Genomic DNA, 25,767 nt, shown 5'->3' with positions numbered 1-25,767 from the left:
TATTGGGCAAATTTTTTAACTTAAAGACCTATTTCCAGAGGCTGGGGGCGGGGGATCAAGTTATCTCTAAAGGCATAATTCTTGGACTTTTAATCTAGGCTAAACAACATTTCTATATTAAAAATTTGATCGGACAATTTTGGAGAAAAGGGGGCGTGAGAGGAAGGCTAGCTGCCCTCCAATATTTTGGTCACTTAACAAGGGCACTTTTTCCGTTATTTTCTGTAAACTTTTAATTTCCGTTCAAATGAATCCTCTCCCGATGTTCTAGGGTCATTATTTAGATACGATCGCCCTTGGGAAAAAAAACAAATAATAAAGACGCATCCCTGATCTTATCTTCTGATTAAAAATATAAAATTCAATTTTTTTTTTACTTTTAACGGGTTTCTACCTTCCCCCTCCCCCTTTTCAAAAATCAGGTGGGTTTTCACAGGGTTGTAGTCTTTTATGGGTAATACTAAGCTTAATGAATGTTATATATTTGGAATCAGCATAATATGCTGATTCCTTTTATATTTTTATTGATATAAAAATTCTGTTTTCTGGAGTTTCGGTTACCATTGAGACGTGTCGCTCCTTACTTACAGTTCGTTAACACGAGCTGTTTGATTTGCTTTTGTATTTACAAGTTCATGTTTACACAGACACTTAATTGTACGCAAAGAAAAAATTGCTGACCTGGTCAAAGTTTGTAGAGGCAGAATTATTTCTTTTTTTGCTCCCAACAAAAATCTCTCATCTGGCTCGAATCCTATCTGCACTAATATTATTTTTCTATTACTGCAATCTAGCTGGAATTATCAACCCTGTTTGTCATTAATAGTAAACAATCTCTGACTGCAAAAAATAACGTTATTTCTGTTGTTTTTCTAGACATGGCCAAAAGCGTCATTAAAAGGAAGGAGTACTATTTTTTTGTGTAATCGACAAAAAGTGTCATGGTTTTTTTCTGTCATCAGGCAAACAATATTTTTACCACTGTTTTAATCAGTCACTGCAAAAAGTACCATCGTTTTTTATACAGCATTATTAGTAATTGTCAGTTTTTTTCAATCCACAAAAATTTTTATCCAGAGATAATCGAATCCTCAAAAGACCACAATTTTTTTACTTGTTTAAATTTGCGCCTCTACCAAAATGTATGCCAGTGTACGTGTTTGTTGCATTCTTTGGAGGATTTAATCCTAACTAGGACCTATTCTTGTGTCTATCATTGGAAAAATTGCAATTATTAATTGTATTGTATAAAAGTGATGCCACCCTTTGCAATGACCAAATATGACTCTGGCACATTATTCGATAACAGAAAACAAATGTGGATCTTTTTAATCAAAATTTATATGATCAGAATAGTTCCACGGCTTTGTTTCTTTTTTATTCGGAAACACAAATTGCTTTCTGAGCAGTCATCCTCGCTTCTCAATAATCACAACAAAAAGCGGACCCCATTAAGAGGTAGAATTAAGAGGATTCACTGTTGAAATTAAACTTTTGTAATAATCCTCAAAACAACATTTACATAAAATCAACTTATTTCTTCCGAAGTGAAACCTTGTAACTTTTTAAATAAAAGTATGTAACCCTGTGACTTTGTTATTTCAATTATAAAGTCATCGTTTTTACGGTATTTAAGGCGATTTCTTCTAAGCCTTCTCCTCCCCCAGGGAAATTTCCTGATGGTGCTCATAATACTCCCCCTCCCCATCTTTACACCCTTTGTGCTGGAAAGCATGCAAATGTATTTTTTTATGTTACTAGATACTGTGAAATTACAAACAGAAAAAAGACTATAGCTTTTTTTTTAATTGGAATAGTAAGAGACGACCTGGATACAACCTTGGATTATGACGTCGTTGATCAATCTTGTACATGCAAAATGCAGTTTTTCGTAAGAAATTAATCATGTTTAAAAATTTATTTTTTTCATTTACAAAAGGTTTTTAACCACATCGATTTCCTTTAAAATTAGCCATTAAACATTTCTCTACGATCTTCCAGTGTCAAGCTATCTGAGGAGAAACAGAAAGGAAAAACGAAAAAAAGATGCCGTACACGCAGAATATCGTGGTTTCAGCCACTTCAACTATGATAAGACAAAAAAGACATCTGGTGAAAACACCTTACAATGTTTTAAGCACAAAAATACTACTGATCAGCCATAGCAGGGAGACGATGTTCCTATCCTCTCTACGGTGTTCCAGTGCCAACTTGTCTGAGGAGAAAAAAAAGATGCCGTTTATGCAAAATATCGTGGTTTCAGCCACTTTTCTTGATTTTCAAGCCAATATATTTCCCTTGTTGTTCAAACCTAAAGATGGTAACTTTCCTATATTGGGGATTCGGACAAGGCGGTTCTAGTAGTGTACTTCGTTTTTTGATCTGATTCTAGTTTTAGGAGTTATGGGCTATTTTATTTTTACTATGGGGCGTGATCGTCTCTTACTAGCTATCGCTTCAACCCGGATTAAGTAAAATAACTTTTTTTTTAACTCAAAGTAAGGAGCAAAATTAAATATCAAAACGAACAGAAATTATTCCGTATATGAAGGGGCTGCCCCCCTCCTCAATGCCTTGCTCTTTACGCTAAAGCATTTAGCATTTTTTAAAAAGCTTCCTATTCTAACTCAATGACCTTTGTGTTTCAGAAGCCGTTCTTAAAAAATTGGGAAAAAATTTAAACTTTAGCTTAAAGAGCACGGTGTAGAGGAGGGGACAACTCCTTCGTATACGGAATAATTTCTATTCGTTTTGAATTTTAATGTTGCTCCTTATTTTCAGTTAAAAAGATTGTTTTTTAAATTCAATTTCTTATCGTTTTTCAAATAATGCTCGTAAATCTGGATCACCCTCCATGAAAAATCCCCTTTCAAGGGACACTCCTCTTTGAAAATTTTCTCCCCCGTAAACTGCACCTCCCCCAGTTAAATTCCTTCCGGACAGTTCCATCCTTACTGAATATCCCCCTCCCCCGTAAAATTTCTTGCGGAAGATTCAGCCTGAAAAATTCTCCTTAGCATACCTTCATTTGAAAAGACTTTAATCTCTAATCATTTTCTCGATCACTCTAGAATTCCCTCCTTCCGTGTAAATTTTGTCCCCAAAATCGAAACACGCTGAAAATGGCCCCCGGATAATTCCCCCGGAACATCTCCACATGCAAAATTGAGTTTGCAAAGACATAGTAATACAATTACAAAGAATTTCGTATAGGAATTCTGTCAAATCCCCCAGCGTAACATTTCCCCTGGAAAGTTCACTCCCCGGAAATTTCCCTCCCCACAAAAACCATGGAAACCCACCAGAAGGACAAAATCACGCCCAACCCGAAAAATGTCTGTATACTTTAGAGGCATGGGAAGGGGGCTAGTTGCCCTAAATTCTTTTTGATCACTTAAAAAGGGAACTAGAACTTTTAAAAACCGTTCGAAAGCATCCTTTACTGATCTTCTAGGATTATTATTTTGATACGATCACCCCTGTAAAAAAACAACAACGAATAAACACGCATCCGCTATCATTCTTGGGCAACAAATGCAAAATTCCACATTTTTGTATATAGGGACTTGAAACTTCTACAGTAGTGTGGTTTTCATTGAGATTCTTTAACTTTCAAGGGGTGTCCCTTCTTTTTTTTAGAAAATCAGTCAAATTTTCTCAGGCTCATAGCTGTTGATGGGTAACACTAAACTTAATGAACCTTATATATTTGAAATCAGCATAATAAGTTAATTCTTTTGATGTATCTATTGATATCAAAATTCTGGTATTTAGAGTTTTGGTTACTGTTGAGCCAAGCTGCTGCTTGCTTACAGTTCTTTACAACGAACTGTTTGACAACAAAAAAGATTGTCTACTACAAAAATAATACTATCACCCTGGAGGACCAATAGTTTAAGTGTATTCTCAAAAGAAAACCTGGGAATAAAAAAAGGTGATAGAGATAGATTATCTGTGTCCTCCTCTCTTCCCCCCTCCAAATCAAAATGAAAAACCTCTTTATATTTATATTTATCTGAAGGCTACCTGACAATAAGGAATTTTAGGCATAAAAATACACTTTTTCAAGTTCAAGCTCAGTGTATTGACCTAAAAAAAAACCACCGGCCCTGCTTTATATTGGTTGATATACAATTAAACACCATTATTTATAATTTTACCAGGCGTCAAGTAAATCAACTATGTTAGATATTGATGAATGATATATAATAAATCAAATATCAATTTGAACTGTTTACTTTTTGTGCATTCATCTTTAGGGACAAACGTGCCACCACACGGTGTTATTGTCACTGAAACTGGAAAGTTTAACATACAATTTTCTGATAATTTTTAATCAATTGGCTATCTCAGAATCATCATTCGTTGGCTTCTTGGCATCTTTTGAGCCGCAACATGGCAGAAAACACCACTTTCCTGTAACACAATGTTTTTGCTCTTTAAAAAGTGCATATGAACTTTTACTTTTCGTTCGAATGAGCCTGTTTCAATTTTCTAGGACCATTGGATTGATATGATCACTCCTGGGAAAAAAAATACGCGCATCCGTAATCTGTCTTCTCGGAAAAATTTATAAAATTACTGGTTTTGATTAATTTGCTGGCTGTTTTGATGTTATTCTGAATTTAAGGGGGCAGTTTCCATTAATATCAATTACCCTTTTCGGGTTATTTTGCCCCTTTTTCACAAACAGATTGAGCTTTCTCAGGATTGTAGCATTTTATGATTAAGTTTATACTTAAGAATTTTTGGATATCCAAAATTACGATGAAAAGTCAATTCTTTTGATATATATATATATATATATATATATATATATATATATATATATATATATATATATATATATATATGCATATATGTATATATATATATATATATATATATATATATATATATATATATATATATATATATATATATATATATATATATATATATATATATATATATATATATATATATATATATATATATATATATATATTGTTGACCTAATTCTGTATTTAAAGATCCAGTTACTATTAATACCAGCTGGTCCTTACTTACAGCTTCTTACCACGAACGGTTTAATAGAAAAACTTTTAGGACAACAATGGCACCCTGAATCTATAAAAAAATTTGGTTTTGATGACATTTCTTTGGAAAGAAATCTTTTGATGACTTCTCAGGGTTGTAAATATTAATTTAGGTATGCTAGCACACATTGTCAGTCACTTCCAAATTTATTGACCTTACCATATTAAAAATGTAGCCATAGCCGAATGTTATGTGCATAAAGTTCCCCATCAAATTATAGACGGAAGTCAAATTGTGTTGGGGTAGCTTTCAGATTAAGACATGTTTCAGAAATCCTAGAACATATTATTTTATCACATTACTATCCAACCAGTTTCATGAATTAGTGAGCTTACAACTGTCTAAACTTTAGCGCTACCTACTATGCTAAAGTTCTATAGGCAGGGAGTGCTTAACTCGTGTATAAACTATTAAATCGTCGCATCTGACGCTACATATTGACTTTCTTTTATTTTTATTTATTTATTCATTGGGAAGTTCAGTTATTTTACTGTTTTAATTCTTTTGAAACTGGTAATTGTTGAAGAAACTAATAAATTCCTCAAAATTTAAAGTGTAATGACCGAAACACAAGAACATTTATTTGTTTCAATATGTATTCTTTAAATAATCTTGATGAAAAGTAATTTACGGTAATTCTTTCGGATAAGGATAGGGAAGGGGTTCAGGAGAATTTGATGAGCTTAACTCCCATTAAAGCTTAACACTTATTGATGATAAGCTACCAAACTTCTATTTATTTTTTTGTCAAACCACCAATTCCAATGCATAGGGTGGAAATCCACACACACGTAAGGTGGATTCTTACAATGGCTTCGAATACATTATCATCATCTAAACAGGAATGGTACCATCATTTACTGTGAATATGTCAAATGTTTATTACTAGATTGTCTTACGTAATCAATTCCTTGGAATATTTTTATTATTATATTATTTTTGGTTAAAGCTTTTTGCATCAAATTGGCACCTGGGATGTCAAAGTTATTTTATGGTTTCGCTCTAGCAGAAAGGACCACGTTTTTAGAAGAGTTTCAAATTCGGTTTTTCTGTAAAAGTTAAGTTTAAATCTCTGAGTTTGCATTTTAACTGGATTCTCTCTAAGTTAAGTAATTTATTGTTTAACTCAATAATTACACACACTTGACTATACTCTTAAACTATAGCTTAACATCTTTTCACAAGTCATATGTCATAACGGTGAATCAGCTTCCTCACATCCTCTTTGTGCAGTTTTTTCCTTTTATATTTCAACCATATTATTCTTAGTTTGGGACTTGGGGTAGAGTTTGCGTCACTTATCGTGTGTTCGAGTAACCTTCCACCCAGTCACCTCCAAAATACGAAAAGACTTTTTCTTATCTGCTAAAACAATTGATGAGCCTTTTCTCTAATGTATGCAGACGTTTTCTCGTTTTGTTCTGGAGCTTTTGTTCCCCCGTTCGATTAACATCAACACATTGCTATCAGAGCTGATTGTCTACTTATTACAGGAATGACTGATACAAAAATGCTTACACCACCTCTGGAAAAATGCAGAGGGGGATAAAATGCAGGGAGGATCACTAAGCTTGTATACTGTTGCAATAAACATTTAAATTTAAGCAAGATTATATTCAATATTTTCGTTTGAAAAAAAAACAGTCATCAATCTATTTCTTTTCATTCCAAGACACAGACTCTCAGAATAGCCCTCGTATAACTAATATAGTAACAAAATCATTATGGCGCTTTGCCATAGAAAAACTACAATATATAATAGTGAAAACGATAGCTGGCTAAATACTTCAATTATTAGGACTTCTTATTGATGGTGGCATCCCTGTTTTCAAAGACCTTACTCTTTGTATGGCTTGCCAAATGTATTGGAATGCTCTACACTAAAACTTAAAAAGATATGTATTATCTGTAGAAAATATTAACAGATGTATGAAACTGTATGAAAACGGGGAAAAAGTGTAAGATGGGGAACAAAGTAGCAGGTGGTTGAAGCTTAATTATTGAAAAATAATCACAGGGTATATTAAGGGTATGGAATTATTTTGATAGCCTTCCTACGCAGGTGATAAAGGAGAATACCTAAGAAAAAACTAGCTGAGTAGGCTAGCAATTAGGGGAAGCATCTTAGCTTCGACCAGAAGTAACGCTGGCTTTGTAACATTTAAGCAAAGATCAGTAATTTTCTACCTGAAATTGATCAGCAGACCGTTTTTCAGTAAGTATAAAAATTAATTTTGTCTCTTTATTAAAGGATTTTTGGGTGGACTTTTGAATTGATTCAGCTTTAGCGCAAGGCTCATAGAAAGTCTGCAATGCAACACATGACAAGAGTGCTCCCATAGCGGTCACTGAAAAATACAAGTCCATTCAAACAAAATTGATTTTTATTAAGAGCTTAAGGAGAGAGACGGAGGAATTTGCTTGATTAAAAATATTAGAACTTCAAACGTTCCTAAGAGAATAAAGATGAACATATGTGTCTAAGGAACATAAAATATTTGTGTTCCTAATGTATTCCATCTAGGGCCACTATTTACAGTTGATTCGAGGAGTAAAATTCTGGTTGCGGTAATGTCAAGTGGGAGTGGATAGAGGAAAGGGGAAGATTAAAAAAAAAAACAGTAGATATGTTAAACATGGTAAAATTACTTTCATATTACAGGTACCAGCCTCCTCAACCAAAGCTTAGAATTTTTAAAAGGTGGTAGTTTTGATATTGAAATAAAAATCAAGCGTACATAAATCCTTGCCAATTTTCACCAATCAGGGAACTTACTTCCTATACTACAGATTATTGCCGTAAATGAAATCAGACCCTTGAGATTACCTGGAGGGATACTGCAAAGGTAGGGAGGAGATCACACTAAACATTTATGCATTTAGCCGTTTTTTTGTCTACCGGAAATGAACGAAAATCCTTACAAATATTTTTTTAATTCATTTGATTGTTTAAATGACAGGATAAAAGAAGTTTAAATACTGTTAAAACTAAAATTCTGTAGTCAGCTCAATCGAAATCTTTTTTAGATTAAAAAAATCTCAAGAAAGAGGCGTGTTTTTTTTCAGGTTTCTTAGAATCCTGTCGATTAGATGAACAAGGTTAGGTATTATGAGCATTGATTATGGCTAAACTACTGCCTTTAGTAAACTTGATTTGAACTAATATCTATTTACTTGATTTTATATCATTTATGTGTAAAACAAAGACGCTTGGCACAAAACAGGAAATAATTATTAAATTTCAGGTTAAAGGGAAGATAGTTGTCTATAACGAAGAATTTGAAAGCTATGGGAAAACCGTCATATACAGAGGGCTTGGTGCAATTGAAGCTGCGAAATTAGGTGCTGTAGCTGCATTAGTTCGTTCGGTTACTCCATTTTCAATAGATTCACCGCACACAGGTTTTACACATTATGAAGAAGAAGTGCCAAAAATACCAATCGCTTGTATATCCATCGAAGGTGCTGAACTGCTACAAAGACTGTACAATCGAGGTAGCTATACTACAAAAAAACTAACATCTAAGTAAACCAATTCATATTTAATTGGTATAGTCTTTCAAACCAAATCTGTTGCTTTTTTGCTGGCAAGACTATCTGAAAGAAGCTCTAGTCATAGAATCACTGTGATACACATCGAGAAGAAGAATAGTTGTACTGTGCTTGTAAAAAAGTCCCTATAAGGGACTTATGTCATGAATTATTTTTTCTCATTGTGTTTGAAATAATTAGTCCCTAAATATAGTATTGGGCTTGGTTTAGGGGTTAATCCTCTTCCCGCCTGGTACCAAAAATATCGCATAGATTGTTTCCTTCAAAATCGACCCTTTCTCAAATTAAATAGAAAAAATAATTTTTCTCAACTGAAAGTAAGGAGCAACATTAAAGCTTTAAACGTACAGAAATTATTGCGTATATGAGGGGAATCCTCCTCAATCCCTCGCTCTTTACGCTAAAGTTTGACTTTTTGTTCCAATTATTTAAGATTTACTTCTGAAACACAACGGTCGATTAATTAGAATAATAAGCTTTTTTAAAATTAAAAAAAAAACTTTAGCGTAAAGAGCGAGATATTGAAGATGGGGCAACCCAGGTATTTAAAAAAGGTTACATCTTCGATGGGATTTCCATCAAGCAGAATAGTTGCGTCTGCAATGCCGCTTGTCCTCATCGTCTTTGTTTTCCTTGGACTTATAGGAAGGTCGGCAGATTTGCCCTTACTAGATTGGTCATTGAGCATGGATTGTGCTTCTTGGAACTCGACAAATAGACCAACATTGTCGGGATAATCCACATCTGTTACTGACAGGGAAGGGCGTATCGTAACTCCTTGATACCGATCAGTTGCTTTTAGGATCCAGTCTATGACGAAAATAAACAAGGTCAGGGACAGAATGCATCCATGTCTTACCCCCCACTCAGTATCAAAAATCGAGAATATCAGCTCCAACTTGACCTTTCATGTCTGCACATGCCTGGATCAGCTTGTCAGGTACGCCGCCTTCCCTCATAGTGGCTCATATGGTGTCACGCATCACCGAGTCAAAAGCAGTAATGAAGTCAGTGGACACCTGGATCGTCTCTTGCTAATGTTTAAAATAGGATCAGTAAAGTAGTAGTACAATAGTAATAGTGGAGGAAAAATACGGTATGATCTCAGGGAAACTGTAAAAAAAATTTTTACACAAATATGTTCAGAAAAACCAGATTAATTACACAAAAAACTTCCAACGCAATCCTTCCTGTACAATTGTCCCAATTTGCCCCTGAAGGGGGAAAATGAGGGGTGAAATAGATTTTTGTGTTTATAAATATTTTGGAGTTTAAATAGTCATTTCTTATCAAATCAAGCATGACGAATTTGAATCAGATGTCAGAAATCTAGTTTTCTGCGCCCCAGTATCAATTGTCACCTTAATCGAATGGGGGAAGGGGGTAAAGTATGCAGATCAGTATTTGAGGGATTCCTGAGGCTAAAGAATCATTTTGCATCAAGTAAAGTACTGTATTGCCAAATTTGAGGTCAAAAAGCAGTTTTTTTTTTTACTATTTACCTGAATTCTCTTTCTAAGGAGCCTGTAATATGAAGGGTTAACATCATGAAAACCGCAGATGTTCCAGAATCTACGCTTTTGCAGTTTGCATGCAACTAAAACCTTCGATTATCGATTCAGACTGGTATTTTTTATCCTCTCAAGGATTTTACATCATTTCACAGAATCGAGAAACTGTACAAAAGTTTCAGAATATATGCTTTTGCAGTTTTCATATAACTAAAACATTCCATTTTCGATTAATAGAGGCATTTTTTAGCAACAAATGGATTTTACATCATTTCACAGAATCAAGAAACTATACAAATATTTCAGAATCTATGCTTTTGCAGTTTCATGTAACTAAAACCTTCAGTTATCGATTAATTCAGATATTTTTTAGCATAAAAAAATCCTTTAGATGCTAAAAACACCTGTATTATTCGATAATGGAAGGTTTTAGTTACATGCAAACTGTAAACGTATAGATTCTGAAACATTTCTATAGTTTCTTGATTTTGTGAAATGATGTAAAATCCTTCTGAAGCTAAGAAAAAAATATCTGTATTAATGGATAATTGAAGGTTTTAGTAACATGCAAACTAAGGAATACCTGTAAAAATCGATAATAGAAGGTTTTAGTTACATGTAAACTGCAAAAGCATAGATTGTAAAACATTTGTATTGTTTCTTCATTTTGGGAAATGATGTAAAATGCTTTTCATGCTAAAAAGTACCTGCATTAATAGATAATGGAAGGTTTTATTTTCTTGCAAACTGCAAAAGCATAGATTCTGGATCATTTATATACTTTCTTGATTCTGTGAAATGATGTTAAATTCTTTTGATGCTAAAAAAAATACCTGTATTGATCGATAACTAAAGGTTTTAGCTACATACAAACTGTAAAAGCATAGATTCTGGAACATTTGTATAGTTTCTTGATTCTTTGAAATGATATAATTTTTTTTTAATGCTAAAAAATACCATTTTTAATCGATAATGGAAGGTTCAAGTTAAATTCAAATTGCAAAACCGTTGATTTTGGAACATTGGCATAATTTTTTGATTCTTTGAAATGATGTAAAACCCTTTTTCTGCTAGAAAACACCTGCATTAATCGATAATGGAAGGTTTTAGTTGCATGTAAACTGCGAAAGCATAGATTCTGGAACATTTGTATAGTTTCTTGATTATGTGAAATGATGTAAAATCCTTTTGATGATAAAAAATACCTATATTAATCTATAATGGATGGTTTTAGCTACATGAAAACTGAAAAGTATAGACTATGGAACATTTTTATACTTTCTTGATTCTGTAAAATGAAATAAAATCGTTTTGTTGCTAAGAAATACCTGTATTAATTGATAATGGAAAGTTTAAGTTACTTGCAAACTACAAAAGCATAGATTCTGAAACATTTGTATAGTTTCTTGATTCTGTGAAATGATGTAAAATTCCACTTTGACCTTTTTTTTGCATTCAAAAAATTCCTCCTGCCAGCAGACTTAAAATCTCGTCGTAAAATCAGATTCGTATGAAATTTCAGACTGTTAGCTTTCATAGAAGAACTAGAAACTTCCGAAATTCGAACTATAAAGGGGGTTGGTGACCTCATTTGAAATTTTCCCACGGTGTTCGGAATTAGCCACCAAAAAATGGGTAATTCCGGACGAGGTCAATATCTTTGTACCTGAAGGAGTAAAAAATCTTAGCTTTGGTTGGTGGTATAAGCACCCCAGAATCTATGTTTCTTCCAAATTTCATGCGCGTATCTTCCGAACTAGCGGAGTTATTCAGCTTTGCAGTTGTGATTTTGTTTTTCTGAAAATCAGATCTCGTTTTTCCAATGTGTCAAATCATGGATTCTCACGACAATTTGATAATAAAGTGATTATACCACCACGAACCCGCATTTAAATAGTGTTCTGAAGGACTGGGGGGCCTGAAAGGCTGGGCCTTCATCTCCTGTAACTACAGAATCCATCTGCTAACTTCCTTGAAATTCGTATATTAAAAACAAGGTAAAAAAATAAAAAAGACTTCAAATACTGATAAAAGCAAGTTTAAAAGCAAAACACAGAGGAACTAGGTGATCACTGCTTTTCCCCATAGCTTTTCTTCCTTTCCTTGTGGCGTTTCATTATTTCGCGATGCTCACTTATAGTGAAGGGTCCAGTGCCCTTCAGAGTGAGGGGCCCTCCCAAGATAAACTCTTCTGCGACGTCTGTGATGTCATCGTTCTTGGGCCAGCTAAACTCGTACGTCGCTGCTGAGCTTTAGGAACTTCATCCTAACGACCCGTTCATCAACAAAGTCAACAATTCTGCCAAAATAAGGGTGAGTCGTCGTAATACACAGCATAATAATGGTCAAGCTTCGTTTCGATCTTTTTCTTGCTAGGGCCAGGCTGATCGAGGTCATCGAACACACGTCTCTTCAAGTCATCATCGGTGTCAGCGTACGGTATTTCGGACTCGCTTTCGGTGTCAGAAAAGGGAACTGGGGAGTTCAATTCTCGTGAGAGCTTCATCTTTTTGCTTTTGGCACCAGAGGTCTGGGTATCACCGGTTTTTTTCGCTTTGGTTTTCTTTCCCACACCCTTTTTCCGGTCTGCCTTTTCCTTTTCCTCGTGCTGCTTCTTAAGTTGCTCTAAATACACCTTACAAGTGATCACTTCAGCAGCTTTCTGAGTGATCTGTTTCCTCTGCCCTGGTTCACTTCTCGGTTCTCTTCTTACACTCTCTAATTGGAGCTCTTCAAAGGTCTTCTTCATTGGAGTTGCTGGTTTCTTCGCAGGGGAAGAAATGCTGAAGTTGACGGTCAGATTGTCACTTTCTCTCTGGACTCTAACACTAATCCTATCGGCTGTTGACTTCGCTGCTGGCTTCTTTGCTTGTTCTCTTTTCTTTTCTTCAACAAAGGCATCGTAAGCCCTGAGTTTCTGCGGGTCAAACCGCTCTCTGTTAATTTTCGCACGGTTGGCTCTCTCTGGTACGCTAGGATCATAGACTTCAGTTGATGCAAACGCTTTCTGGATTAAAACTGGATCAGATTGTTTCCAAATTTCAACTATCATCTTGACAAAATCTTCATTCGGTTGCTTTTATCCAACATTTTTCCTTTTCAATTTGGTTAGCCTTTGGTCATATGTAGTTTTAAAAGCCTTAAATACGCCAACACTTAAAGGTTGAAGCATGTGTGTCGTATGGGGTGGCAGCTTCAGAATCGTGATGTTTTCGTTCATTGCAAGCTGCAGAACTTGAAGCGACAAATGAAAGCCATGACCGTCAACAAGAAGCAGAACTGGACGTTCTTGCCCAACGCTAGGAATGAACTGGCCTTTGAACCAGTTGTAGAACACGTCAGCCGTCATCCAACCCCTTTCTGTGGCAGCATATGAAGTGTCAGGCAAAGCGTCATCGAATGTCCAAGTGGACCACACAGATTTGCCTTTGAATGTGATCAGGGGGGGAAGAATTGCCCCTGTAGCGTTGATGCAACCGAGTTGTGTTTTCTCTCCCTGTTCCAGCAGTTCGGTGCAAACTTGGCGAGTTCTTCTGTCCCACAACTTTGGTTCTCGAAGGATCAGTACAGAAGCTCGTCCAGGTTGTACACCAAGTGGGGCTTATCGAGGAGTTTAAGTTCATTCAACGTCTCTGAGAGAAGATAAAAAAAATCCATAGATCAAGAACGGATTTTTGGCTTTGTATCTTGAATTCTCTTCGGTTTCAGGCTTCTCGAGACTAAGGTTGTGTCGTTGTTTGAAGTATTTCCACCAGTCCCAACCAAGAACACCGTCTTTGAAAGTAGTTTTCATATTGTTCACCTTCACATATTTGCCTACAAGAGCGATTATATCGGTTCAGGATAGTCCAACAACCCACTTGTCCATGGTTTTGATGCACTTTGCGAGTGTCACTTCTTCATCTAAATCCAGTTGTCTAGGTCTACCTGCTCTCACTTTCGACGATATCGCAGTCAAAAGGTCCGAAATCGTCGACTTTGGAATCCCATTCTTCGCTGCTGCGAGTCTGATTATCAAGCGAACCCATTTTCACCTCTGCCAGCGCCTTGTCCAGATCTTCTCGGCTTTGCTGTGTTCTCGTCATCTGAAAGTTAAGGCCAGGGTAAGTAGAAGGTATAAGAAGAACAGTTGTTTGCACTGGGAGAAACCAAAATTTATGAAAATTGCAGATAATCAGCCCTGAAAAAACTATTTTTCCCGACAATAGTTCAGTAAACTCATACTACATTTCTAGAAACTCGAGAATCTCTGATAGAACACAGTTCCAGCAGGCAGAGGTCAAAATTCGATGAAAAGGAATTTATTGCATCACATTTTCCCATGTCCGGAAATACCCCTCTCTGTCCGGAATTACCCTGTTTGGGGTCAGAAAAATGGGTAATTCCGGACACCCACCCTACGGATAAACCGTTAGAGAATCTGCAAAAAACCACACTAATGCCTTAATTAAAACCCTTCTAAATGGTAAAACAACAAAACCCGTAAGTTATACCGTTCACCAGCAAATGCAAAAAAAACTGACACCATACGTTCTTTTTCATCGAAGTTTCTCCGACCGACTTCGGTTCAAGACTGACTGTCTCCCCCACGTGCTGGCTGTTGTCAATCAGATATAGTGAGTCATAAACTAGAGTTTTGGCACTACCTATGTGATTTTTTCAAAACAGATCTAACGAGGGATTAGCAAGATAAAGGGGGTGTCCGGAATTAACCTGGTTTACCCTAAAATCCATGCTAATTCATGCTAAAAAATACCTTTATTAATCGATAATGAAAGGTTTTAGTTACTGGCAAACTGCAAAAGCATAGATTCTCTTATATTTGAAGTTTCTTGATTTTGTGAAATAATGTAAAGTCCTTTTGATGCTAAAAAATACCTTTATTAATCGATAATGGAGGGTTTTTGTTACATTCAAACTGCAAAAACATTGATTCTTGAACATTTCAATAGTTTTTGATTCTGTGAAATGATGTAAAATCCTTTTGATTCTAAGAAATACCTGTATTAATCGATAATGGAAGGTTTACGTTACATACAAACTGCAAAAGCATAGTTTCTGAAACATTTGTAAAGTTTCTTTGATTCTGTGAAATAATGTAACAACATTTGGATGCTAAAAAATACCTGTATTAATCGATAATGGAAGGTTTTAGTTGCATGGAAACTACAAAAATATAGATTTTGAAACATTTGTATAGTTTCTTGATTCTGTGAAATGATATAAAATCCTTTTGATGCTAAAAACTACCTGTATTAATCGAAAATGAAAAGTTTTAACTTACATACAAAATGCAAAAGCATAGATTCAGGAACATTTGCATAGTTTCTTGATTCTATGAAATTATGTAAAATTGATTTGATGCTAAAAAAATACCTGTATCAATCGATAAATGGAAGGTTTTAGTTGCATGTAAACTGCGAAAGCATAGATTCTGGAACATTTGTATAGTTTCTTGATCCTGTGAAATGATGTAAAATCCTTGTACCAAAGAAATTCACTTTTGACATTTTTAAATACAAAATGAGAATGATATAGATATGATACTCGCGATTTTTTGTTCTAGAAAAACCATATTTGTAATGACATTTATTTAATTTTTTCTTCTTTTTACTTAGTTTTGTTCTTTTTCGTTTCAATGATATTAAAATTCTATTCTCGGCACCTTTTAATACAATGCATTTAAAATTCCCGTTTGAAATTCACTTAATGTAAATTTCTTGTAAATCATCAGTCCAAAAATTTTACGTGCCAAAGAAATTCACTTATGACATTTTTAAAATACAAAATGAAAATTGTATACATATGATGCTCTTGATCTTTGTTCTAGAAAAACTGTATTTATAATGATATTTTTTCTTTTTTTCTTTTTCCTTTTTTTTTGGTTTAGTTCTTTTATTTTTTTTTATTTCAATGATATTCGTGATACTTGTGATTTGTTGTTCTAGAAAAACCATATTTGTGATGACATTTATTTATTATTTTATTTATTTTTTCTTCTTTTTACTTTATTTACTTTAATTTTTCTTCTTTTTTACTTTAAGCTTCTTTTAATTTTTTTTATTTCAATGATATTAAAGTTCTATTGTCAGCGCCTTTTAATATAATACATTTTAAATTCCCGTTTTAAATTCACTTAATGTAGATTTCCTATAAATCATCAGTCCAAAAATTCGAAGTACCAAAAAAATTCACTTGTGAGATTTTTAAAATACAAAATGTTAATATTATACATATGATACTCGTGATTTTCTGTTCTAGGAAAACCATATTTGTAATGACAGTTTTTTTGGCTTATTTTTTTTTATTTCAATGATATTAAAATTCTATTCTCAACGCCTTTTAATGTATTACATTTTAAATTCCCGTTTTAAATTCACTTAATGTAGATTTCCTATAAATCATCAGTTAAAAAATTCGAAGTACCAAAAAAATTCACTTGTGAGATTTTTAAAATACAAAATGATAATTTTATACATATGATACTCGTGATATTTCGTTCTAGAAAAACCAAATTTGTAATGAAATTTTTTTATATATATATATTTTTCATTTTTTTTTTGCTTAGTTTTTTTTATGATGTCAATGATATTAAAATCTTATTCTCAGCACCTTTTAATATACTACATTTAAAATTACCGCTTTAAATTCACTTAATGTAGATTTCCTATAAATATCTATAAATTCTATAACTCCAATTTGAAATCAAATAAAATGGGTTAACTTAATTGATCATCTCTTTTCTGTACTTGAATCAATTGACTTCTGAACGTTGAATATATGATAATCATATTCTGACAGGTATCGCAGAAATATTAATTGAAATTCTATTTTAATTCTGAGAATAGACTATCTCGTGAGTTCAAATAATATGAATTACATTGAAAATCCAAAGTGTTCACAGATACCTGTCTATAAGTAGGTCAAATTCTTGTCTCTATTACAGAATAAATGGTGTACTGGTCAGTATATAGAATATATTGGTCTTGCCGGTGTAGTACTGGTTATTTTTAGTGTCCCATATATGGTGTGCAGTTCGTAGTGCATACTAGCTTACTACTAATGGCTGCCCCAAAATTTTTATCTGATTCATTTGGGGAAAAAGGGCTAGAGGGGGTCTACTTGCCCTCTAATCACTTTTAACGCTGAAAAAGGGAATTAGAACTTTCAGTTACCAATCACATGAGCCTTCTCCATAGTCTATACAGCCATCCCTTCCATTAAAACCTTATATGCCCCGGGGCATAACTTAAAATCCTTGCCCCATGGCTCTGGGGGGCTTTGTTAACCCAGGAGGCATTGTTATATGATCTTTGGACCATTTTGAACAAAATGACTGACAAAAAATTTCGATCGGATGCATTTGGGGAAAAGAGGATAATGGGGGGGGGGGTAGTTGCCCTCCAACCCCTTTTGGCTCTTAATAAGGGAACTAGAACTTTTAATTTCTATTCAAATGGCTTCTTGCAAAGTTTATACGACCACCCCTTCCATAAAAACCTTATATGCCCCAGGGCATAACATACAACACTAACTCCTGGCCTGAGGGGTGTCAATCCCAGGGTTTTTTATCTGATCTTTGGACTATTTTGAACAAAATGGCTATCCCAAAATTTTGACTGGACAAATTTGGCGAAAAGAGGGCGTCGGGGGGTCTAGTTTCCCTCCGATCACTTCTGACTCTTAAAAAGGGCAATTGAACTTCTGATTTCCAATCAAATAAGCCCATCCGAGGTTTGGAAGACCACCCCTTCCGTATGACGTGCCTCTGGGGAAAATAATAAATACAGATCCTAAATAAATAAATAATAAAAGATTGAAGCTTTGTGACCTTTACTATATGCAACGTTATAGCGTTGCCTTTGATCAAGAGTACGTGGGAGGTTCTGATATACAATGTTTAAGATATCACCAAATAAAACAGTCAAAAGGAGATAGATATATTGATTGGAGTGGTCGATTCCAAGCACAAAAATCAATTTTAATTCTTTCTTGTTCTGTTATTTTCTTATCCACATTATCTCAAAACTGAAGTCTAAAAAAATAAAAATCAGTAGGCTATATGATTTGTGACTTTTGGGACTCCCTTTAGATGAGATAACCTGCATTAAATTGGCAGAAACATCAGAACTCAAATGAACGAAAATCAGCGGTCTTCACTACTTTATCACTATACCAAGTTTTTCTCTCGTTTTTTCAGTTTTTATCTCGGTCTTACTTGTTCAATAAAACTTTTTTTTTAGTCTAATTAAATTAGCAAGTGACATTAAAAGAACAGAAATTATTTCATACAAGCTGGCGTCTGCCGCCCTTCTAGACCCCCTACTCTTGATTTTAAAGCTTACTATTTATCTTCGGCATTCACTCTAGCCTGAATGAGACATAAACCGTCAGCCTGCCTCGAGTGAAGAAAGATGAGTTCGTTTACGATATTTAGCTCTATTTTTTGTACAATAACCAATTTCTTTTCGTTGGTAAACTAGCTTGGCAAAAACGCATTTTGATACAATTAGGAAAGCATGGCAATACTTTCGTGAATTGAATTATTCAACAGGATTTTCCATTTCTTAAGGTGGTGTTGAAAATTAGATGTTTTTTACTATTTTTTGTTTTATTTTCCCATATACTGTAATGAAGCTTGGCTGATCAGATACTTTTCCGTGGATGCTAAGTTCTTGAATGGAACAAAATGTAGATTCATTCTAAAGATGACTCAAGCATATCGGTTGAATTAATATCAAGTTGGTAGACCGTGATGAAAAAGTTGAGAGCCGTGGCTAATCAAACAGTCCGTGGTCACGAACAGTAAGTAAGGAGTGACCCAGCACAATAGTAACCGAAACTTAATAAAGACGGAATTTTGGTACCAATAGACATATCAAAAGGATCGGCTTTTTATGCTAATTTCAAATACATAAGTTTTATTAAGTTTAGTCTTACCCATTAAAGTTTAAGAGCCTAAGAAAATTTGTCTGATTTTCGAAAAAAAAGGGGGGTAAACCCCCTAAAAGTCATATAATCTTAATGAAAATCCCACCGTCAGATTCAGCGTATCAGAGAACCCTACTGTAGAGGTTTCAAGCTCCTATCTGCAAAAATATGGAATTTTCGATTTTTTTTTTTTTGCCAGAAGAAAAATCACGGATGCATGTTTATTTGTTTGTCTTTTGTTTTTCCCAGGGGTGATCGTATCAACCCAGTGGTCTAGAATATCGGGAGAGGGCTCATTCGAATGGAAATTAAAAGTTATAGTGCCCTTTTTAAGTGACAAAAAATGGAGGGCAACTAGGCCCCCTTCCCCGCCCCTTTTTCTCAAATTTGTCCAATCAAAATTTTGAGATATCCATTTTGTCCAGCACAGTTGAAAGGCCGAATAACTAGGCCTTTAGAGATTTCAAGACCCCCCACAGCCCCTGGGGAAAGGTCTGTAAGTTACAAATTTGCTCATCGTTTACGTATAGTATTTGCTATTGGGAAGTATGCATACATTTTTCGGATGGGCGAATTTTCTGCTGATAGGATTTTCCACGGGGAGAATTTTCCATGGAGAGGGAAGTTTTCAGGGGGTTAATTTTTCAGGGGAAATTTTTCACTGGGAGAATTTGCCAGAATTCCTATACGAAATTCTTCTTATGTCTTGCTTTCTCTTTGCCGACTCAATTTTCCGTGAGGATGTTAATGGTAATTGTCCGGGGTAAATTTTCACCAGGATTCAATTGTCTAGACAATACATCCATGAGGAGGAAGGATTTATCCCTGGAGGTGTAGCCAGATTTCCTGACATTATTTAAAAAACGATTAGAAATTAAATAAAAAAGGAATTAAATACAGTATAATGACATCATTTTTATACAATTCTTAAAAAGGGTTATGCCAGATGTGCCACTCACTCAAACTTTCTGTCTGGGATTTCTCTCTCTCTCTCTCTCTCTCTCACTCTCTCTCTCTCTCTCTCTCTCTCTCTCTCTGTCTCTCTCTCTCTCTCTCTCTTTCCAATTAAAAAAACAAAAAAAAAACTGACAGTAAGGCGCAACATTAAAACTTAAAACGAACAGAAATTATTGCGTGTATGGGGGGATTGCTCTTCCTCAACACCTCGCTCTTTACGCTAAAGTTTGATTTCTGTCCCGATTCTTTGAAAACAACTCCTGAAACACTACAACTCTCAAACAACTCCTGAAACGTTTAATTAGAACAATTAGAAGCTTTTTTTTAAGTACTAAAAACTTTAGCGTAAAGATCGGGGTGTTGAGGAGGAGCGATTCCCCTGATATACGTTATAATTTCTGTTCGTTTTAAGTTTTAATGTTGCTCCCTACTTTCAGTTGAAAAAAACTTGTTTTAGTTGTTTAATTGGAGAAAAAGTCAAGACAGATAGTCTGAGTTAGAGGTAGAGGCATTTTCCCACATTATTGGGGGGGGCAATTTCCCCCTCTTGCCTCCCCCAAACGACGCCCTGGTTAGAGGCACAGTTGGCATAAGCCTTTTTCAGAATTGTATAAGAATGATGTGATTATTCTTGTTGATAGATAGTCTATCATCCATCCATCCTAGGGCAGAACTGAGTTAGATAGCATGGGCGTAGCCAGCATATTGTCTAGGGGGGGGGCAGTCGATAGTGTGATGGAGGGCCTTCTATCAACTGCTTTTCCAACCATCTGCTTTTTCAGCCTTATCTAATTTAAATTTGAAGGTCTAGGGGGGGGCAGCTGCCCCCCCTCCCTACGCCCAAGTTAGATATGCATTGAATAAGGGTAATTCAAACCGTTTATAAGTTCTATAAGCCATTTGAAGACAATTGGAGACCCCAAATAAAAGGTTCCACAGGAGTTTGGGTTTAGGCCTGAGGGTGGTATAAATTTGTCATAACAGCAAAAGCAGGCGAATCGGATGGAAAGTGTCAGAAATTATATTGGAAATAAAGAATGACAATATTAGGGTGGGTCCATGCCACAGATAGCCCGGTCAGCGGTTGACTGCGCAAGTATCAAGTATTTGGGTTGTAGCTCTTTTCTTAGGCATTGAATTATTGAATTGCTTAGAGTGGATATCGTGAGCATTTATATATGTTTTGGGAATTTTATCTCCGTCAAGAAAATTTAAACGCCAACCTGGAGGCTTTTTATCACTCAGGTTGCTTCATCTAACTGTAAAATAACTTGGTACTCCAGGTACATGTCAAATAGCTTTTTTTTCTGGTTACTCAAAACCTGCTCATTTCATGATAAAAATTCCACACACTAATGCCAAGGTCGTTGACTGATTGACCAACGCGTAGCATAGCCAAAGGATTAAAACGTACACGTAGACTTGATAATAGATTAGGAAAAGCCTGTTATTGGCATTGATCTTACTAGAACTGTATTTGTGGAATGTTAAGGGTTTTTGCGAGGGAGGGGGTGAAACTAATCGCAAAGGAGTGTGTTCCCAAATTTATTGGTTATATCCCCGTGTTCTAAAAACGATGAAAACCACCGAATTTTTCCAAGACGAAGTAAGTATTTAAGTCTACTTAACTACTATAAGTCTGCCTCATCGATCGTCAGAATAACGGTGGTATGTAAGCAAAATCCATAACAGGAGTTAACTTGGGTACTGATGCATTATACGGTCCCACAAAAGAAGCCAAGTTTGGTTAATGCTAATGAAATATAATAAAACAGGATAAATATATAATAGTTTAGAAACAAATCCGGGCTATATATTTGCACGTTGGGGGGGGGGGGGGGGTAAAGTAGGCATATATTAAATACGTAATCTAACCTATCCTAGGTACCTTTTTCTCCCCCTAAACCCCAAAAAACAACAGTTCAAATATCGTAAACGCAATGAAAACCACTGAAAACCACGCTTCGCATTCCATTTTTCTATTTAAATACCCATTTGGCGGGTTACGTCTCTCGTTTCTTTGATACGGTATATAGCGGTGGAGTTGACAAGAGGCTGACTTTATTTTTCACCATTTTTTTTTTGGGAGGGGGGGTGCTTAAACGGTTGAGTATCGCTGGTTCATGCTATTCGAGTGGCAAAATTGTAGAAATGTTGTATTTACTACTACTTGTTGTAAATCACTGCTATTTGGTCGCAAACGTCATGGCATCATTCTCTTTTTTTTATTTTATATTAATTTAAAGAAACGTTTTTCCACAAAAGAAATTTTCCAAAGAAAAGTAAAGAGCTACTTTAAACTTAAGACAAGCAGAAATAAAGTCTGTAACTCAATTGTAAAACGAACATAAATCACTATCAAAAGAAGGTTTTCAAAGAAAAGTAAAGAGCTACATTAAGCCTAAGACGAGTAGAAATAAAGTATGTAACTCAAGTGCAAAATGAACATAAATCACTGAAAAGTAATGATTGAAACCCAGAATGAATAGAAATTATAATATATAATCATATTAAACCTAAATCCAATGAATCTATCACAAAAAGGAGTAGGGCTACCGCCCTTACGCCAGCTAAAGACCAGAATGTCATTTGCACTTTACTGAAAACAGTTCTTATTTCGAAATCTGAGCTTTCTTTTTTTTTTTTTAGCAAATAGTTGTCTTTACAACAAGTAGCAGCATTGTATTTTACAACAGTATTCTATTTTACAATTTTATTTACAACAAGTAGTAGTTTATGCAAAATTCCAACAATTGTGCGACTCGAATAGCAAGAGCCAACAAGACAACTGTTTAATTGCTTCCATCACCCCTCCCCCCACACACACACCTCAAGAAGAATGTTGAAGAATAAAGTCAGCCCCTTCTAACCCCTATAAATAATAAGAATTTAACTCTCGTTATCGGTTTTGCTTATAGACCGTTATTCTGACAAACGATAGGGGATACTTATAACAATTTAATAGACTTAATATAGTTTATATACCCTCTTCGTCTTGGAAAAGTTCGGCAGTTTTCAGAGTTTTTTCTTTTTTTTGGACTCAGGGATATAACCAATAGATTTAGGAACACACTCCTTTGTGATTAGTTTGACCCCCTCCCCCGCAAAAACACTAAATATTCCACAAATGCTCAGGGAAAAGTTTTTGCCTTTTGAAGGTACAGCCTAAGAAATAGTGTATTTAAATACTGTCCTTAATGCTTGATATTTTTTTAGGAATCAAGGTTATCGTGCACCTGAAAATGTTAGAAAAGGATCTACTACCAGCTACATCCTATAACCTCATGGCTGATATTGTGGGCAGCAAAATGCCTACTCAACTCGTTATCATTTCTGGTCATATTGACAGCTGGGATGTAGGTCAAGGTGCCATGGATGACGGAGGTGGTGCATTTATAAGTTGGAACGCTTTGAGCCTTCTTCATACGCTTAATCTACGTCCAAAAAGGACCATCCGCAGCATCTTATGGACGGGAGAGGAATTTGGGCTTCTTGGTGCGAATTCCTATTTCGAGAAAAACAAAAGTAATCTGAAAAAATTTACTTTTGTCATGGAGTCAGATATGGGGACCTTTAGGCCTACAGGTCTTATTTTCGGAGGAGGTGATAAAGGAGCTTGTATTATAAGCAAGATCTTAACTTTATTTGAAAGTATAAACGCCACTTCTCTTGTAAGGAGTAGCGATGTTAGCTCCGACATAACTTTTTGGACAGACGCAGGTATTCCAGGAGCTAGTATTTTGAATGAAAATGACAAATATTTCTGGTTTCATCACTCTAATGGAGACACTATGACAGTGGAAAACCCAGAAAATTTAGATTTATGTTTAGCATTGTGGGCGACCACTGCCTTTGTCATTGCGGATATGGACGAGGATTTCCCACGGAACTGACACCGTACTCTTCCGGGCTTATAATTTACACGCAATGTCACTTTTTACGCTTGCAGCGACAATGTATTTCTGGTAGTTTCTTGTAATTTTGCCGATTTTTTTTTTTCTTACAAATGTCTATTTTCGTCTTTGTGACATTTGATGAAAAAATGTTAACGTAGATGTCAACGATTATTTTTTCCGGTTTTCTTCTCCTGAAAAAGAAAAAAACTTATAACTCCCGCTTTAGGAAGGAATATAAAATACAAAGTGAACCTCATCGGTTTACTTAGTGCTTCTTCTTAGGCGCAGAATCCTGTTCGTTGAGGCTATCATCGTTTGAAGGTAGTAAAATGATCTTTGGAGACAGGACTCCCCAGGGCTCAATCCTTGGGCCTTGAGTCTCTTTCAGACAATGTGCAATGTGAATACCTTTCTCGTATAAACTTGTTGTTGGAGTGAGGCCGAGGGGTGAGAGGGTACATTTTCAAAACGGTACTGCTTGCCTACCTTTCTGATAAAAAGTCGGTAGTAGGGGTGGCTGAGTCACTTAGTCAGACTTAGCTTGTCATTGCACATATTTGGGGATCAGAATCAAATCACGAATTAACTCGTTTTTACTCTGAGTCACCCCACACCTTTAACTGAGCTGGTTTTGGTGCCGAGTCAGTCTGCAGCTTAAAATATTCCTTGAATCCTATAGATTTAATTCCTGGCATTTTGGTTATAACAGGAAGCAACAAGCTACAATTTCATACTAAACTGTCAGGTCTGACGAATTATGTATTAGTATAACCCTTGCCCTTCAGCGTTTGCATACATGTCTTCCTCTGGAGTCTCATTGTTTAGATCTGTCGGACATTCCGAGCGAAATGGAGATGAAATACAAAAATTTTGATCATACTTCTCGCTTAGTCAAATTTTGATCGTAGCCTTCTGAGTGTTGCCCTCTGGTCAGTTTTGGCTCTTTAAAAGGGCGCTACAATTTTTAAATGTCTGCAGCCTCAGTTTTTTACACTTCTGAACAAATTAGATTCACAAGGAAAATAGTCACAAATAAAGTTTTCATTTTAAGATAGTAATGGTGACAATAAATTGAAACTTGCAAATGCATTTTTTCAAAAAAAAAATTGTTTTCCTTACAGCTTGAATATTTTATGTTATGACAAATAAAAACAAACTGATTGTAATACGTTTTTGTTAGTGTAATTTTCATTTGGTCATTCATGTGATATATGTCTTTTTTTCTGTAAGTTTGACTTAGTCTTTCACTTCAATTTATGTTCGTCATTGGTTTCATTTATTCATTCTTATAAATTTAGGTTTGTTTCAAGTTTGACTTGTCTTATGACTTTATTTCTGCTCGTTTTAGGTTTTAATGTTGCTTTTATACCTTTAATCAAAAAGTTTTTGCAAAACATCTTTTAAATAAACACATCAAATACTTAAACGGTTTAATTCAAAATAGAAAACAATGCACCAGAAACTCAATCCTGGAAACCTGACTTGGACAACTCGATCTAGTAAACCTAATACAAAGATTCCCGGGCAACATAAAAAATAAAGGCGACATAACCCAGGGTAAATCAACGAAACCATCCATATCACGCGATAAAGTCAAACCAGTCAAATCAAAATACTGTAAGTCCCATTAAGTTCTCGACAAATAACTCAACTCATGAAACTAAAAAGAGTAACTCAAGTCAAGACAAGACAAAAGAGACCCAGCATATGTAATATTGTAAAGCCAATGCATCAAAAACTTGAAGCTTTCAAATGAGCCCATGTCACCCAAAAAAGAATACTAATGTTGAAAGCTCTAAACAGGAGGCTCAGTAAAGAAACTTATATTGAGCCTGCTCATT

At 35.1% G+C, this 25,767-nt stretch overlaps 1 protein-coding gene across 1 annotated transcript in view; it reads left to right on the top strand.

Moving 5' to 3' along the window:
• The window catches only part of LOC148955266 (carboxypeptidase Q-like), an 87,753-nt gene extending 62,378 nt beyond the window's left edge, over nucleotides 1–25,375 (top strand). Inside the window, exons 4-5 of the mRNA XM_089101284.1 lie at nucleotides 8,325–8,574; nucleotides 23,247–25,375. Of these exons, the coding sequence (XP_088957410.1) occupies nucleotides 8,325–8,574; nucleotides 23,247–23,923 (927 nt within the window). The 3' untranslated portion in view covers nucleotides 23,924–25,375. The remainder of the gene's footprint in view (nucleotides 1–8,324; nucleotides 8,575–23,246) is intronic.
• Nucleotides 25,376–25,767: the final 392 nt, after the last annotated feature.

This window comes from Artemia sp. Qi Xiang Cuo, chromosome 2 (genome assembly GCF_049724085.1).
Source record: "Artemia sp. Qi Xiang Cuo chromosome 2, ASM4972408v1, whole genome shotgun sequence".
Classification (NCBI taxonomy): domain Eukaryota; kingdom Metazoa; phylum Arthropoda; class Branchiopoda; order Anostraca; family Artemiidae; genus Artemia; species Artemia sp. Qi Xiang Cuo.
This window is presented reverse-complemented; position numbering and strand designations above follow the sequence as displayed.